Source organism: Podarcis cretensis (genome assembly GCF_951804945.1).
Source record: "Podarcis cretensis genome assembly, chromosome: 1".
NCBI lineage: Eukaryota > Metazoa > Chordata > Lepidosauria > Squamata > Lacertidae > Podarcis > Podarcis cretensis.
This window is the reverse complement of record NC_137170.1, coordinates 134,602,974-134,617,218: the sequence shown is the minus strand read 5'-3', so window position 1 is coordinate 134,617,218 and position 14,245 is coordinate 134,602,974. Positions and strand designations below refer to the sequence as shown.

At 44.6% G+C, this 14,245-nt stretch overlaps 1 protein-coding gene across 4 annotated transcripts in view; it reads right to left on the bottom strand.

Moving 5' to 3' along the window:
• Positions 1–14,245, bottom strand: part of AGAP1 (ArfGAP with GTPase domain, ankyrin repeat and PH domain 1) — a 334,103-nt gene that overhangs the window by 307,616 nt on the left and 12,242 nt on the right. The window contains exon 1 of one of the 4 annotated variants that reach the window (XM_079976698.1): positions 3,497–5,423. The exons of 2 other annotated variants lie outside the window; for them this stretch is intronic. In XM_079976698.1, the coding sequence (XP_079832824.1) occupies positions 3,497–4,382 (886 nt within the window). In that variant the 5' untranslated portion in view covers positions 4,383–5,423. Of the gene's footprint in view, positions 1–3,496; positions 5,424–14,245 lie in introns of those variants that run through there. One more of the 4 variants, XM_079976699.1, reaches the window with a different exon arrangement.

Here is a 14,245-nt window from a genome sequence, read left to right as displayed (position 1 = left end):
CTCCCCACCTGTCAGTCCACCTGCCTTCACAATAACATCAGGTGATTGCACACTTCAAAGTCCCAAAGAAGCAACTGGTCACTGAACAACTCCAGGCAAATCTGGAGGATGTGGACCATTTGAATCCCTTCCAATCAGGATTCAGGCTTCATTATGGGACTGAAACCTCCTTGATCACACTGGTTGATGATCTGGCGGGCTAGGAACAGGGGTGAAAGTTGTTTCCTAGTTCTGCTGGATCTCTCAGTGGCTTCTGATAACATCAATCATGGTATCATTCTGGACCATCTAGGAGGGTTGTGAGTTCAGAGAACTGTTATACAGTGGTTCTGCTCCTTCCTCCTGGGCCATGGCCAAAAAGTGGTGTTGGGGGTGAGTGTTCAGACCCCTTGGCACTCACTTATGGGGTGCCTCAGGTCTCCATCCTCTCCCCCATGCTTTGCATCATCTATATGAAGCCACTGGGGGAGATCACCAGCGGTTTGGACTGGGTGTTCATCATTATGCAGATGATACCCAGTTCTACCTCTTGTTTAAATTGGAACCAGTGAAGGCAGTGAACGTCCTCTGTGAGTGTCTGGAGGCTCCTCCACTTCTTCAGTGGGGTGGCAGTTATAATAATTATAATTAAAATAATAATTATTTTATTGTTTATACCCCACTTATCTGGCTGGGCTTCCCCAGACACTCTGGGCGGCTTCCAGCAATATATATATATTTGAATCCTGACAAGTACAGTTTCTGGGGGACAGGCAGGTTGCGGGGGGAGGGGCTCCCTAGTCCTCAACCAGGTAACTAAAGAAGCAGGTGTGCAGCCATGGGATCATTTAGGACTCACAGGTGTCCATGGAAGTGCAGGATATTTTTGTGTCCGGGGCAGCTGTCAACCAGCTCCATCTGGTACGATGGCTGAGAACTGGATGCACTCTGTCTGGTTGTGGTGCCCACCCTGTGAAATGCCCTCCCATCAGATGTTAAACAGATAAGCAACTATATGACTTTTAGAAAACATCTGAAGGCAGCCCTGTACAGTCTCTGATGTTGAGGTTTTATTGTGCTTTTAAAATTTTGTTGGGAGCTGCCCAGAATGGCTGGAGCAACCCAGTCAGCTGGGTGGCATGTAAATAATAACATTATTATTGTTATGATTCAGGATGCCTTCCCTTCTAAACTGCAATCACAAGTGCACTTTAAGACTCCTGATCGTACACCAGGATCCTCTACCAGACCACAGCTTTGGGAAACCAACCTTTTGGACCAAATTAGAACTCCACCCCTCTCTAGAGTCTTCCCACATGACCTATGTGACAGTCAATCAAACATCCCTTGGCAAAGCTACTCAATAGCCCATATTCAAATTTGCAGGATGGGGTTTCAGTTAAACATGTCTTCTTTGCCTCCTTTACCTCCCCAGTGAAGATGCAAGGCTCTCTCTTAACTGTGATGTCAATAATTAAAAGGACCACTTCCTATGCGCTGGCTCTGTTCATCCCTCGTCCCACTGCCAGCCAACTGCACTCCAAGAACAAAACCATTTGGGGGGTACACAGGGGGACACATATAAAGGAAAGTTCCACTGCATAAGTGGCAGTCCTTGTGCACATGGTACCACTTTGTTGGATACAACCCCTTGAATTTGTACTCAAGTCTCTCCTATCCAAATTCTAATTCTTCTACTCCTCCATTTATTGGAGAAGTCACTTTTTAATCTACTTGGCATAATTAGTGAAATGAAATGCCACTGCCCATTTCTTGAAGGGAAAGCATGATGCACATTACATAAATAAAAGCAATGAATGAAATAATCATATTGGAGTAAATTTAAGTTAAAATCCAGGGAATAATTAATAACATGTTAATGATTTCCCACTGAGTTGCTGCTTTCACATCCCCCAACCCTGCTCCCATTTAAAAGAGATATTTAATTCCATAGCCCTTTCCCCTGTTTTCATTATATTTACTGACAGAGCTACTCCCTTTATTACATTTCATCTAAAAAACAGAGCCTAGTTCATTCCAATCTGGAAATTCTAAAGTGCAAATCTATACTCCTTTTCTAGGAAATAAGTCACACTGATGGAACACAGTGGAACTTATAAACCAGGCCTATGTCTGTTTATCTAGATGTACTGTATTTTTCGCCCCATAGGATGCACTGGCCCATAGGACGCACCTGGTTTTTTTTTGGGGGGGGGGAATAAAGAAAAAAAAATATTTCCCCCCCAGGCGCTTGTGAGGCCGGCAGCGGGGAGAAGCGCTTTTCTCCCCGCCGCCAGCCTTCAGACCAGGTCCAGGGACAGCGGAAAGGCGCGCTGTGCCTCCCCGCTGTCCCCGGAGCTTGCGGGGATGGCAGCGGGGAGAAGCACTCGTCTCCCCGCCGTCAGCCTCCAAACCACATCGGGAGACAGCGGGATGGCGGCGTTCCGCCTCCCCACTGTCCCCCGAGCTTGTGGGGCTGGCGCTGGGGCTCTCCTGAAGCCTGGAGAGCAAGAGGGGTCGGTGCGCACTGACCCCTCTCGCTCTCCAGGCTTCAGCGAAAGCCTGCATTCGCCCCATAGGATGCACACACATTTCCCCTTGATTTTTTGGAGGGGGAAAAGTGCGTCCTATAGGGCGAAAAATACGGTAAATGAAACATCAATACTGTCTCACATGTACTACATACAGTGCCTCCAGTTTTTTCTTCCTATGTCTAGGGCTATGCACCTGCACTGCAATAGGTCACTACTCTCAACAAAGATTGCCACCTTCCACTTTGCTGGCTTAAATATTTGATGAGCAAAAGGTGCTTTGCTGTAGCTTCTAGCGTAATGGGATGCAGAAGAGAGTACCAACCAGTGTTCTCTGCATACTTCACAAACATTCACCGAGCCATTCAGAAAAAATCAGCAGTTTTGTGAATGTCACTAATTTAGCATATCACCTGCAACCAGTTCCATTTTGTCCTAATATTGCATTGTGTTACTAGTTACTAGTTACATTGTGTTACTACTTGCCTTTGAGAACAAGTGTTCATCCCAATACAATTTATACAAAGTCTAAAATAGGCTTTTAAAGCACCTTGCACTGTTTGTGCATACACACTTAGCATTCCTCACACTGGCATAAAATGTAACATTATTCCAACAAGTTAAAAGGACCTACAGTGCCCTTTAGGAGTGTCCTACTGAACTACCACCACCACCACCAACAGCAACAAGGAGAGCAGGATTCTACCCAAAAATGTGTGAGGGTGGGGGAGAGAAAAGAAAAGCAATACTTGACAAAGACAAAGGGTGTGCATGCTGCTGTGAGGATTCACTGACCTAGTAACCTATATAAAGAAACCAAGAGGCTCTTCTCCTGCTCTCCAAGAGAAAGACCCAACACTGAGGAGCCAAGCTCAAGACTAGTGCAGATTTCTGGAGCGGTGCAGGAATGCCCAGGCGAGAAAGGGCATCCCTTTCGGGTCAGCCAAGCCCCCGGCGCCCCCTTCCCCGCCCAACCCAGGAGGCACCTCTGCTCAGGGGCTCCGCGAGGCTCTCGGTGCTGGACTGGGCGCGGGCGCCGGCGCTTCTCTGGAGGCTGCTGCTGCTGCTGCTGCTCCCCGCCCGGGCCCGAGGAGCCCGGCCCAGGGGGCTCCCGAAGGGCGAAAAGACCCCGCTGAAGAAGCGCAGCAGGCGGCGCTCGGGCGAAGAGGCGGCGCTCCCGGCCGAACTCGCCCAGGCCCCCGGCCGCTCCGGAAGCATCTGCAGCTCGCCGGCCGGGCTCTTCGGGCCCCCGCCCGCCTCGGGCCCCGCCCTCGGGGGGCGTCTGCCGGCGCTCAGCGACCTGCCCGCGCCGCCGCCGCCGGCCGGCAGAGAGAGGCAGCCGGAGCTGCGGTGGCGCTTGGTCCGCGCCAAGGCGCGCAGCCGCAGCGCCTCCCCGCCGCTCCAGTGCCGGAAACTGCAGCTCCGCCGCAGCGGAGCCGCCGCCGCCGCCGCCGCCGCCGCTTCCTCGGCGGGCGAGTGTCTCGGGAGCCCCGCGGGGCCGGCCTCCTCCTGCTGCGGCCAGCCCCGCGCGGGGCGCCGGCCAGCCCCCTCGGGCGCCGAGTCCTTCTTCCCGCGCGCCTCGGCCGGCGGCCACCTGAAGCCCAGCCCGCCTCGCCTGGTCACCTTCAGGCGGCCCAGCTCCAGCTGCCCGGTGCTGAGGGCCCGCGAGCTGCGGAAAGCGGGGCCGGCGGCAGCCCCCCCGGCGCTCTCCTGGAGGAAGCCATCGCGGGGCCCGGCGGCCGAGCCGAGAGGCTCCTTCTTCACTAGGGTCACCGAGATGCGGTAGACCGTTCTCCGCTGGGGGGTCCCCCGCTCCGCGGCGCCCGGGGAAGAAGGGGCGGAGGTCGGGTCGCTGCTGTCCAGGAGGTACATCTCCAGTCCCGCCGCGGGGGACTAGCCGAGGCCACGTCCTTTGTCCCTGCCTCTCCTCCTCCTCCGGCGGCGGCGGCGGCGGCGATCTCCTCCGCCTGCAGTCACTTCGGGAGGCACGGCAGCTCCGGCTGCCCTTCCCTCCTCCGGCTCGGCTGCCTGGGGAGGTAACGGCATCGCTCCATGTCGACAGCGCCTGCCTAGGAAACAGCCGCCCCACGGAGCCTCCCTTTCTCTCCTGCCTCCCGGCCACGCGCGCCCACCATCACCACCCCAAATCCAAGCCGGGGCGGCCGGGAGGGAGCAGAGCGCGCTTTCCCCCCGCAGATCTCTGGAAGCAGCGCCGGAGAGGATTAGCGAGGGGAGGAGCAGCAGCCGCCCTCCTCGGTTTTATTGTTTACAGAAGATTGCCCGTTCGCATATTGTGCCCTTTTTGCAGAGCAAATCCGATTATATCTCGTCCGCTTAATATACTAAATGAAGCGCCGGCCCTGTATTATCCTTGCAATCTACTGTCGCCCAAAAGGAAGAACGATGCTGGAAATAATAATAATTCCCCGTTGCCACCAATCGCTGGATGCCTCAGCGTAATCCGACTCCTAGACAAACACGTTCCTCGGCTGCAATCAGCATACTGTACTACAGTCTCCCAGTATCAGAAAGCAGCAGATATCCTAAAGAGCTTGGTCTCAAGAAACGGGGAGAAAAGGCAAATTCCGGAGTGGAACACAGCTTCTCTGCGGAATGAGTTAGCTTGCAAATACCGGAACATAAAGTAGCCCAAGAGACTGAGGGCAGGAATTACTTACTGTAAGGGCAGGAATTACAAAGCTCATACCTAGAACAAACCTAGCTGGTCTCTAAGGTGCTACTAGACTTTATTTTTTTAATTATTTTGTAAGGGCAGGGTTTGTTTTGTCAGTTCCATACCAGTCAAACAAAACCAGGTTTTGTGAAACCAAAAAGCTAGCAATCTGCTTTTAATCTTAATAATAAAGCTACTGAACTACCACAGCAAATAAAACTCCAATTTCTTCAGAATGTTAAGTCTGAAACCAGCTTAAATAAAAGTGTTACATAAAACAATCCTAAATATATTTACTCACAAATTCTGAATTTAGTAGTACAGCGGTGCCTCGCAAGACGAAAAGAATCCGTTCCGCGATTCTCTTCGTCTAGTGGTTTTTTTGTCTTGCGAAGCAAGCCCATTGACGGATTAGTGGTTTAGCGGCTTATCAGCTTAGCAGATAAGCGGATAAGCGGCTTAGAAAAAGGGGGGGGGGAGTCAGAAAAACTCACAAGACATTTCGTCTTGCAAAGCAAGCCCATAGGGAAATTCGTTTTGCGAAGCGCCTCCAAAACGGAAAACCCTTTCGTCTAGCGGGTTTTTCGTCTTGCGAGGCATTCGTCTTGCGGGGCACCACTGTACTTATTCCCTAGTTAAGTGTGCTCAGGTCTGAAGCCTTTGATTGCTGCTGAATGATACTCCTTTACTAACAAAATAAAAAAAAATCCTTCCAGTAGCACCTTAATTTTCTTTCGACTACAGCAACCTACCTGTAACAAGATCCTTTACTAACAGTCTTGCAGGAAAGGGGTACCAGTTTTTGGATGGCCCTGATCATAGGCATAGCCAAGGGGGAGCATAAAGAGGCAGCTCCCCCCATCAATGAAAATAAATAAAAATACATAGCAAACTGAGGTTCTGCCCCCCCCCCAAGGCCTTCCCCCAACAAAAACCCTGGCTATGCCGCCCATGGCCCTGATAATTTACAGTCCCAACGCAGTACACAGATTGCACTGTTTGTTCTGTCTTGTTCATCTGAAATATTGTGTTAAAAGTCACAGAGAAAGATAGTTTTTCTCTGTTTTAAAAAGAGTATTAATAGAAATACAGTGGTACCTCGGGTTACATACGCCTCAGCTTACAGACTCTGCTAACCCAAAAATAGTACCTCGGGTTAAGAAGAAGAAGAGGAGTTTGGATTTGATATCCTGCCTTTCACTCCCCTTCAGGAGTCTCAAAGTGGCCAACAATCTCCTTTCCCTTCCTCCCCCACAACAAACACTCTGTGAGGTGAGTGGGGCTGAGAGACTTCAGAGAAGTGTGACTAGACCAAGGTCACCCAGCAGCTGCATGCGGAGGAGCGGAGACGCGAACTCAGTTCCCCAGATTACGAGACTACCGCTCTTAACCACTACACCACACTGGCTCTAAGAACTGGGTTAAGAACTTTGCTTCAGGATGAGAACAGAAATTGTGCTTTGGCAGCGCGGCGGCAGGGGGAGCCCCCATTAGTGAAAGTGGTGCTTAAGGTTAAGAACAGTTTCAGGTTAAGAACAGACCTCCAGAACGAATTAAGTTCTTAACCCGAGGTACCACTGTATCCACGAGGAACTTTAGGAGGATGTCAATTTTAATTAACCACTTTATGCTTTTTTTAAAAGCCACATTCAGTGTTTTCACAGAGTATCTCAAACATCAGCCTCCCAAACAAACTTAGTTGGTCTCTAAGGTGCTACTGGAAATATATGTATATGTATATGTATATATACACACACAGTAATAGATAGATATATATTGGGGGGTCCTCAAGAAACTTGATTTTGTGCACACCTGCCCTTTTCAGGTGTTATTAACATTACTTGACTAATTTGAGCCATACACTTGCATATTTAAACAAGAAATATAAGGCCTATTTATCTACTCCAGCATTTTATTACCAAATCAGGACATGATCCTCTTCCACTCCTGTTCCTCAGCAACTAGTAATATGTTCCCTAGTACTGGAAGTAATACAAGTTTTGGTTTTTTGTCTTTGGACCCAACAATGATAGTTTGAGCCAATGTAATTTTTCATCAGCTTTTGGTTATTCAATCAGCAGCATTAAGACTTTCTAGTAAAAATGCAGTGTTCAATGATTTCAGTCTCTTCAGAGGTATGATTCTCTTTCTCTATATGCACACACCCCTTTCAAGAGTTACATACACTAGTTTTTAGAGAGCCAATCAGGTATCATCTGGTTTTGGCAATGATGGCTCATGAGCCCACCTTTTTTGGAGTAATACCATAAAATTATATATCAATGGAAAGATAATCTAATAAAGAAGTAATGCAATAACTTTTATGAAGGATTTTTTATTACAACAGCATTCATGGAACACAAAGAAAAAATGAGATATACAAAAATTCTCACCATGTCAGTTAATACTTAGTTAGGTAACCTTTAGCCTTCCCATGGAGTGAACCAAGTTTTTTAGTTCTGCAGCTGTAATAATGTGAAACCAAGATTGAATTATTGCCTCTATTAATTGGATTTTATTGCTAGGTTGCTTCTGACTAACAAGCTTCTTTAGTCGGCTCCATTTCGATTGGGTTAAGGTCTGGGCTATGTATTTTGGGGCATTTATATTCCCATTAATGACACAAATTCTGCCCACAACTTTTGCTGTCATACAACTCCAGATCATAACACTAACTGGGTGTTTCATGGTAGGTGCAAGGCAAGTAGAATGTAAATCTTCTCTGATGCTCCCCCTCATGTATTACATGCCATCACTACCAAGCAAGGAGATTTGGGTCTCATCACTCCAAATAACACTGTCCCATTGTTCCACTGTCCAGTTAACGTGGGTTTAACGTGAGAGATAACAATGGCTTTTTCCTTGGAATTTTAGCATTTAGACCATATTCCTGCAGTCTGAGCCGAACAGTCCTTGCACTCGAGTTCACGTTACATTGTGCCATGTCATCTTGTATACATCCAGATGATTTTCTTCTGTCACGTAGGCACAATTTCTCAATTCTTCTATCGTCACTTGCTGCTGTGCACCTTTCCTGCCTTTACCAGTCTGATTTTGTAGTGACTTGAGTCTCCTTATACCTCTTCAAAAATTTAGAAACGCCACCTTTGGTTAAGTTTCCACTGATTTTTCTTCTAATTTCTTCATAACTGTAGCCTTGTTCACTTAATATTACTATTTTATATCACTTTCTGGGTGACCAGTCAACTCTTTGCACCATTTCTTTAATTTTCTTACGTTTTACAAGCTCGCTAAATGAAAGAACAAAAAACCCCAACCAACTTGATAGCAATCATATAAAACACTGACAAATGTCCTCCTTATTTATGTTGTAATAAATAATCTTTCATAAAAATTATTGCATTACATTCTTCACTAAATTATATTTCCATTGATATATAATTTTGTAGTATTACTCAAAAAAAGTGGTGTTATGAGGTGTATTGTCGAAACAAGATGACACCTGACTGGCTCTCAACACTCCTTTTTCTGGTTATTTGCCTATAACTTTTGATAGAATACAGATAATTGAACAAACCTTGTTGCATTACATTCCTCATTATCTTTCCATTGATATACAGTATCTGCAAGAATACTTAATAATACAAGCATTCACACTTGATACACTGGCAATAATGAATACACAACCTAATAATTTTTTTACTTGGGAAAGTGATCTATTAAATCTGGCAATATTTATTGGCTTTTAAGTGATGCCTGTAAAAGTGAACATCTTCTGGCAAGGCTCCATTCTTAACACATTAATTAATCAAAAAATATTGTCTAACATTTGTTTCTTATGTTCTGCTAATTCTAGCCATTATTTTGCATCTAACTCCAGCTGATGGATCTCAGGATTTGAATAAAGAAATAAACCATATATTAACTGTGCTCTTAAAACATTTCCAAAGACTAATAATGCAATTGTTTTAGACAGAATTTAAAACAATTATCTGAACATATTAGTATACAGTAGTACCTCGGGTTAAGAACTTAAATCGTTCTGGAGGTCCGTTCTTAACCTGAAACTGTTCTTAACCTGAGGTACCACTTTAGCGCAATTTCTGTTCTCATCCTGAAGCAAAATTCTTAACCCGAGGTACTATTTCTGGGTTAGTGGAGTCTGTAACCTGAAGCGTCTGTACCCCAAGGTACCACTGTACCTCTTAAGAGCCAAAAACGTGGATCAAGGTTTAAATTTTAAAAAAGCAATATCAACAATGTAGATATGCAGCAACAAAACAACTGGGGCAAAATTTGCCCCTGCTGTTCACAAAAATTGTAAGTAAGAAATGCTCACTTTCCTAATACATGCTTCTAGTGATTGATGTGGTATACAACAGTAAAATAAATAATTTTAAACAGATAAATTAAATATATAACAAAGTAGCAGTACTAGCAGAAAATGACAGAAATAACATAGAAGAAAGTCACAAATCATAGATTAAAAGCCAGTTACAAATAATAATAATAATAATAATAATAATAATAATAATAATAATAATACCCGGCCCATCTGGTTGGGTTTCCCCAGCCACTTGAAGATGCAAAGAAATGGAGCCTGATGAGAAAAAGCCCTGCCCATTGAGGATTACGTCAATGTGAAATACAACATTAAGAACCATTTCAAACAAATTAGAATCACAACCAGAACAGGTCCTGAAAATGTAAATCTTAAGTGTCAAAGGCCAAAGTAAAGAAGTGCATCTTCAGCATACGGAAAAAGCTTTATAATGAAAGGGTAGAAGAGACTGTGTACATTTGCTAAGGAGACTGACACCAACTTCCATCCAGAATCCATCTCATCATCAATTCAGCATAGTCAATGGATCATGGTGAGAGTACTGTAAGCTGCACAACGTTAAAGAAGTAACAGTTCCCACCTACCAGAAGAAACTTCCCAACCTTTAAGTGGGCTTCATAAGAACTTGAAGAGTAGACTCCAAATGAAATCTAGGAAGGTGTCTAGAACTGTATTTGCTAGACAGTTTGACCTGGATCTTTGTTTACCTTCTAGAATCATAAAGCTGTAGAGTCGGAAGCAACCCTGAGGGTCATCTAGTCCAGGTCCTGCAATGCAGGAACAGCCCTTACTGTCAGAAAGTTCTTCCTGATGTTTAGTCAGATTCTCCTTTCTTGTAACTTGAAGGCATTGGTACAGGTCCTACCCTCCAGAGCAGGAGAAAACAAGCTTGCTCCATTCTCCAAGGATATTGGCAAGCTGGAACATGTGCAACCAAGGTGATAAATGGTCTGAAAACCAAGCCTTACAAGGAGCATTTGAAGGAGCTGGGTATGTTTAGCCTGGAAAAGAGGAGACTGAGGGGAGATATGATAGCTGTTTACAAATATCTTAAGGACTGCCACATGGAAGAGAGAACAAGCTTCTTTTCTCCTGCTCCAGAGGTTGGGTCCCAGACCAGTGGATTCAAATTATAAAAAAGGAAATTTCTACTAAATATCAGGAAGAACATTTTGACAGTAAGAGCAGTTTGACATTGGAACAGATTCCCTCAGAAGGCTGTGGACTCTCCTTCATTGGAGGTTTTTAAGCAGAGGTTGGCCATCTGCCATGGATGCTTTAGTGGAGAGACTTGCATTGCAGAGGGTTGGACTAGATGATCCCCAAGAGCCTTTCCAACTCCACAACAGTCTCCTCTTCTCCAAGCTAAACATAACAAACTCCCTCAACCATTCTTCATAAAGCTTAGTTTCCAGACCCTTGATCATCTTGGTTGACCTCCTGCACACATTCCAGCTTGTCAATATCTTTCTTAAATTGTGGTGCCCAGAACTGGACACAGCACTCCAGGTGTGGTCTGATCAAGGAAGAATAGAGCTGTACTATTACTTCCCCTTAACTGGAGTCAAGAGTCCATGAGAAAGAGAATAGCACATGAAATTAAGAGAGGAGAAATCATTCAGGGCAACTTTGCATGGAAGCACAAGCCTAGCATCTGTAGGTTAGAAGGAATTTGTTTGCTCACATGAAATTTCTTCTGTGTAGGTTAGTAACATTTGTGGGCTTGTTTAAAGGGCTGTTTTAGAGGTTGCCACTCTATTAATTTACAAGATTGTAAATTAAATTAGCCAGATGCCTACCAATCACAGCAAAAAATGAACAAAAGAAAAACTGCAACACCATTTATCTATATAACAAATAAATTCTATTCTGTACACAAATGTGCTCAATACGCAGTGTAATTCAGGTATTCTGTCTGATTCAGTTGAAAGGATGATAAGATTCTCTAGATATTTTCCATTTAAAGAAAACACACTGATAGAATCAGATGGTGTTCAAGATAGCCAGAAGCAAGCCAAATGTAGGTCACTTCTTGAAGTCTGAAAGGAATGTGCTGTTTGTGTGTGTGCACGCAGACTTGTATGTATATGCATTATTCTTAGACTTGGCTTCTTTTTATCTTCAGGCTCATACATTTCTAGTTCTTGAAACCATGCACCATTTACTCAACTGAAACAATTGGATCTTGCATCTGGCTTTCATTTTATGCCTAAACTATGTAATCTCTGTAACTAGCTACCAGTGTAACAAACACAACATGTGTACAACCCTTATTTTATACATACACACATGGCATATGATTGCCTGAATGAAAGGTCACTTGTGCAACCAGTTTTTCCCCTTTCCATAAACATATTTTTTACCCAGAATCAAGCTACCAGCAGTTAATCCCAGATAAGTGAGTTGTAGCCTTAAACACACTTTTTTTGTCTGTACTAAACACACTCATTCAAATTTTTAACATATAAAAATACAAGGAAAAACATCAAATACTTCAAGATTCAGACTGTCAAAACCATTCACCAAGGTAATTGTTTTATTTTATTTATATCTCATCCTTCACTGAACAGCACAATAAGCAATGGTTTATTGTGATATCCAAATGAAACCAGTATGTGTGTGTGAGAGAGAGAGAGAGAGAGAGAGAGAGACTGAATTTTTTAGAGATTATAATGTAGACATTCCAGTTCCATAAAAGGTGGGGGAAACAGGCTAAACAAAGTGTTGTGCTGTAGCAATGTAAGGTTGAAGAAGGGATGTGTGTACACACTTTAAGTTAACACTCAGTTAACTCCTGGGCATAATATTCAGAATGACTGAGAAGAACACATATACTATTTTCTAGACATCATGGAATGAATATCCGTTGCTTCAAGTCCATGTGTCAGGAAAACCTAGCTATTCATGTATTCCGAAATCAGTATTAAGTGCTCATGTAAAACCAATAATTATAAAAATCCCTAAAATAAAGTGTCTAAGGAGAGGAACATTTGGTCCTTGATCATGAACAGTACTGTATAGTGCTTGGCTAGATTATTTTATACCTGGATCTAAAATTGCTTATATGCAAGTTGTTTTATATTGCAATGATATAGCTAATCTACAGTTATACATCCGATAAACTCTGAATTAGGCCACCTTATTAACTATCAACTCCTTAAAGTTATTTAGGGAGAACAGATTTCTGCAGCATGTAGAACACAAGTCCAATTCCAGATACAGCAGATGGCCAAGATATACCTCAGAGATAACAGAGCTACAACATATGTTATTTATACTTAACTGAGGTATTTTCAGGACTCAAACGTTGTTGGCAGCAGAATATTTGCACAATTAGACAAAAATATTTTTTTTCTGCATAAAACTTGGAAGTCTCAGACAAACAATTGGAAATAACATCCATCTGAACACAAGGTATCTACAACTGGAACTGTACTAACATTTAATAGACTTTGTCCTGACAAAAATTCAATTTCAGCACATACAGCAATCCCCATTTTGGACAGGGATGAGCTGCACAACAGAATTTCCAAATAGCTTGTCAATGAACAATGGGGAGTAGGTGTTAATGCTCCAGTTTGGTGTTAACAATCATGTCTTCATTCACCTGCCCTGTCCCCAACGTCACAAATGGGCATGGTTGAGGAAATAGTCTTGTGAATCAAATTAGGCCTAATTTGGCCCAGTGGCTGGAGGTTCCCAACCCGAAAACCAATGTGTTAAACATAGGTAAAGGTAAAGGTACCCCTGCCCGTACGGGCCAGTCTTGACAGACTCTGGGGTTGTGCGCCCATCTCACTTAAGAGGCCAGGGGCCAGCGCTGTCCGGAGACACTTCCGGGTCACGTGGCCAGCGTGACATCGCTGCTCTGGCGAGCCAGAGCCGCACACGGAAACGCCGTTTACCTTCCCGCTGGTAAGCGGTCCCTATTTATCTACTTGCACCTGGAGGTGCTTTCGAACTGCTAGGTTGGCAGGCGCTGGGACCGAGCAGCGGGAGCGCACCCCGCCGCAGGGATTCGAACCGCCGACCTTTCGATCGGCAAGCCCTAGGCGCTGAGGCTTTAACCCACAGCGCCACAAACATAGTGGTTCATTAAAACCAGCACATAACAAAATAGTCTTCTGTCAGTTGATCCTGAACACATATTCAACCATTTAAATCCTGTCTCCATTTATCCAATCTTCTGAATTTTGCCCATAAGATTTGTGTGACAATAAGAAGAGTTTGGATTTGATATCCCGCTTTATCACTACCCGAAGGAGTCTCAAAGCGGTTAACATTCTCCTTTCCCTTCCTCCCCCACAACAAACACTCTGTGAGGTGAGCGGGGCTGAGAGACTTCAAAGAAGTGTGACTGGCCCAAGGTCACCCAGCAGCTGCATGTGGAAGAGCAGGGAAGTGAACCCGGTTCACCAGATTACCAGTCCACCGCTCTTAACCACTGCACAATTAACTTTTAAAAACACAACTAGTTTACAGAAGGAAAAACAGGGCTACTTCTCTGGAATTCCCATGTTTGTACACAGACTAGAGAATCACAAGAGAACCCAACATATATTGACAGCTGAGGCAGCTCAGTCAGTAGAGCATAAGACTCTTTATCTCAAGGTTATTGGTTTGCACAAAAAAGTCCTGCATTACTTTTGGAACAGATTACTTTTGGGGGTCCCTTCCAACTCTACGATTCTAATCAGCTTACTAGCTGTGTTGGAAACCAACAGGTTGATATGTTTGGTGTTTGTTACCTGACCCATT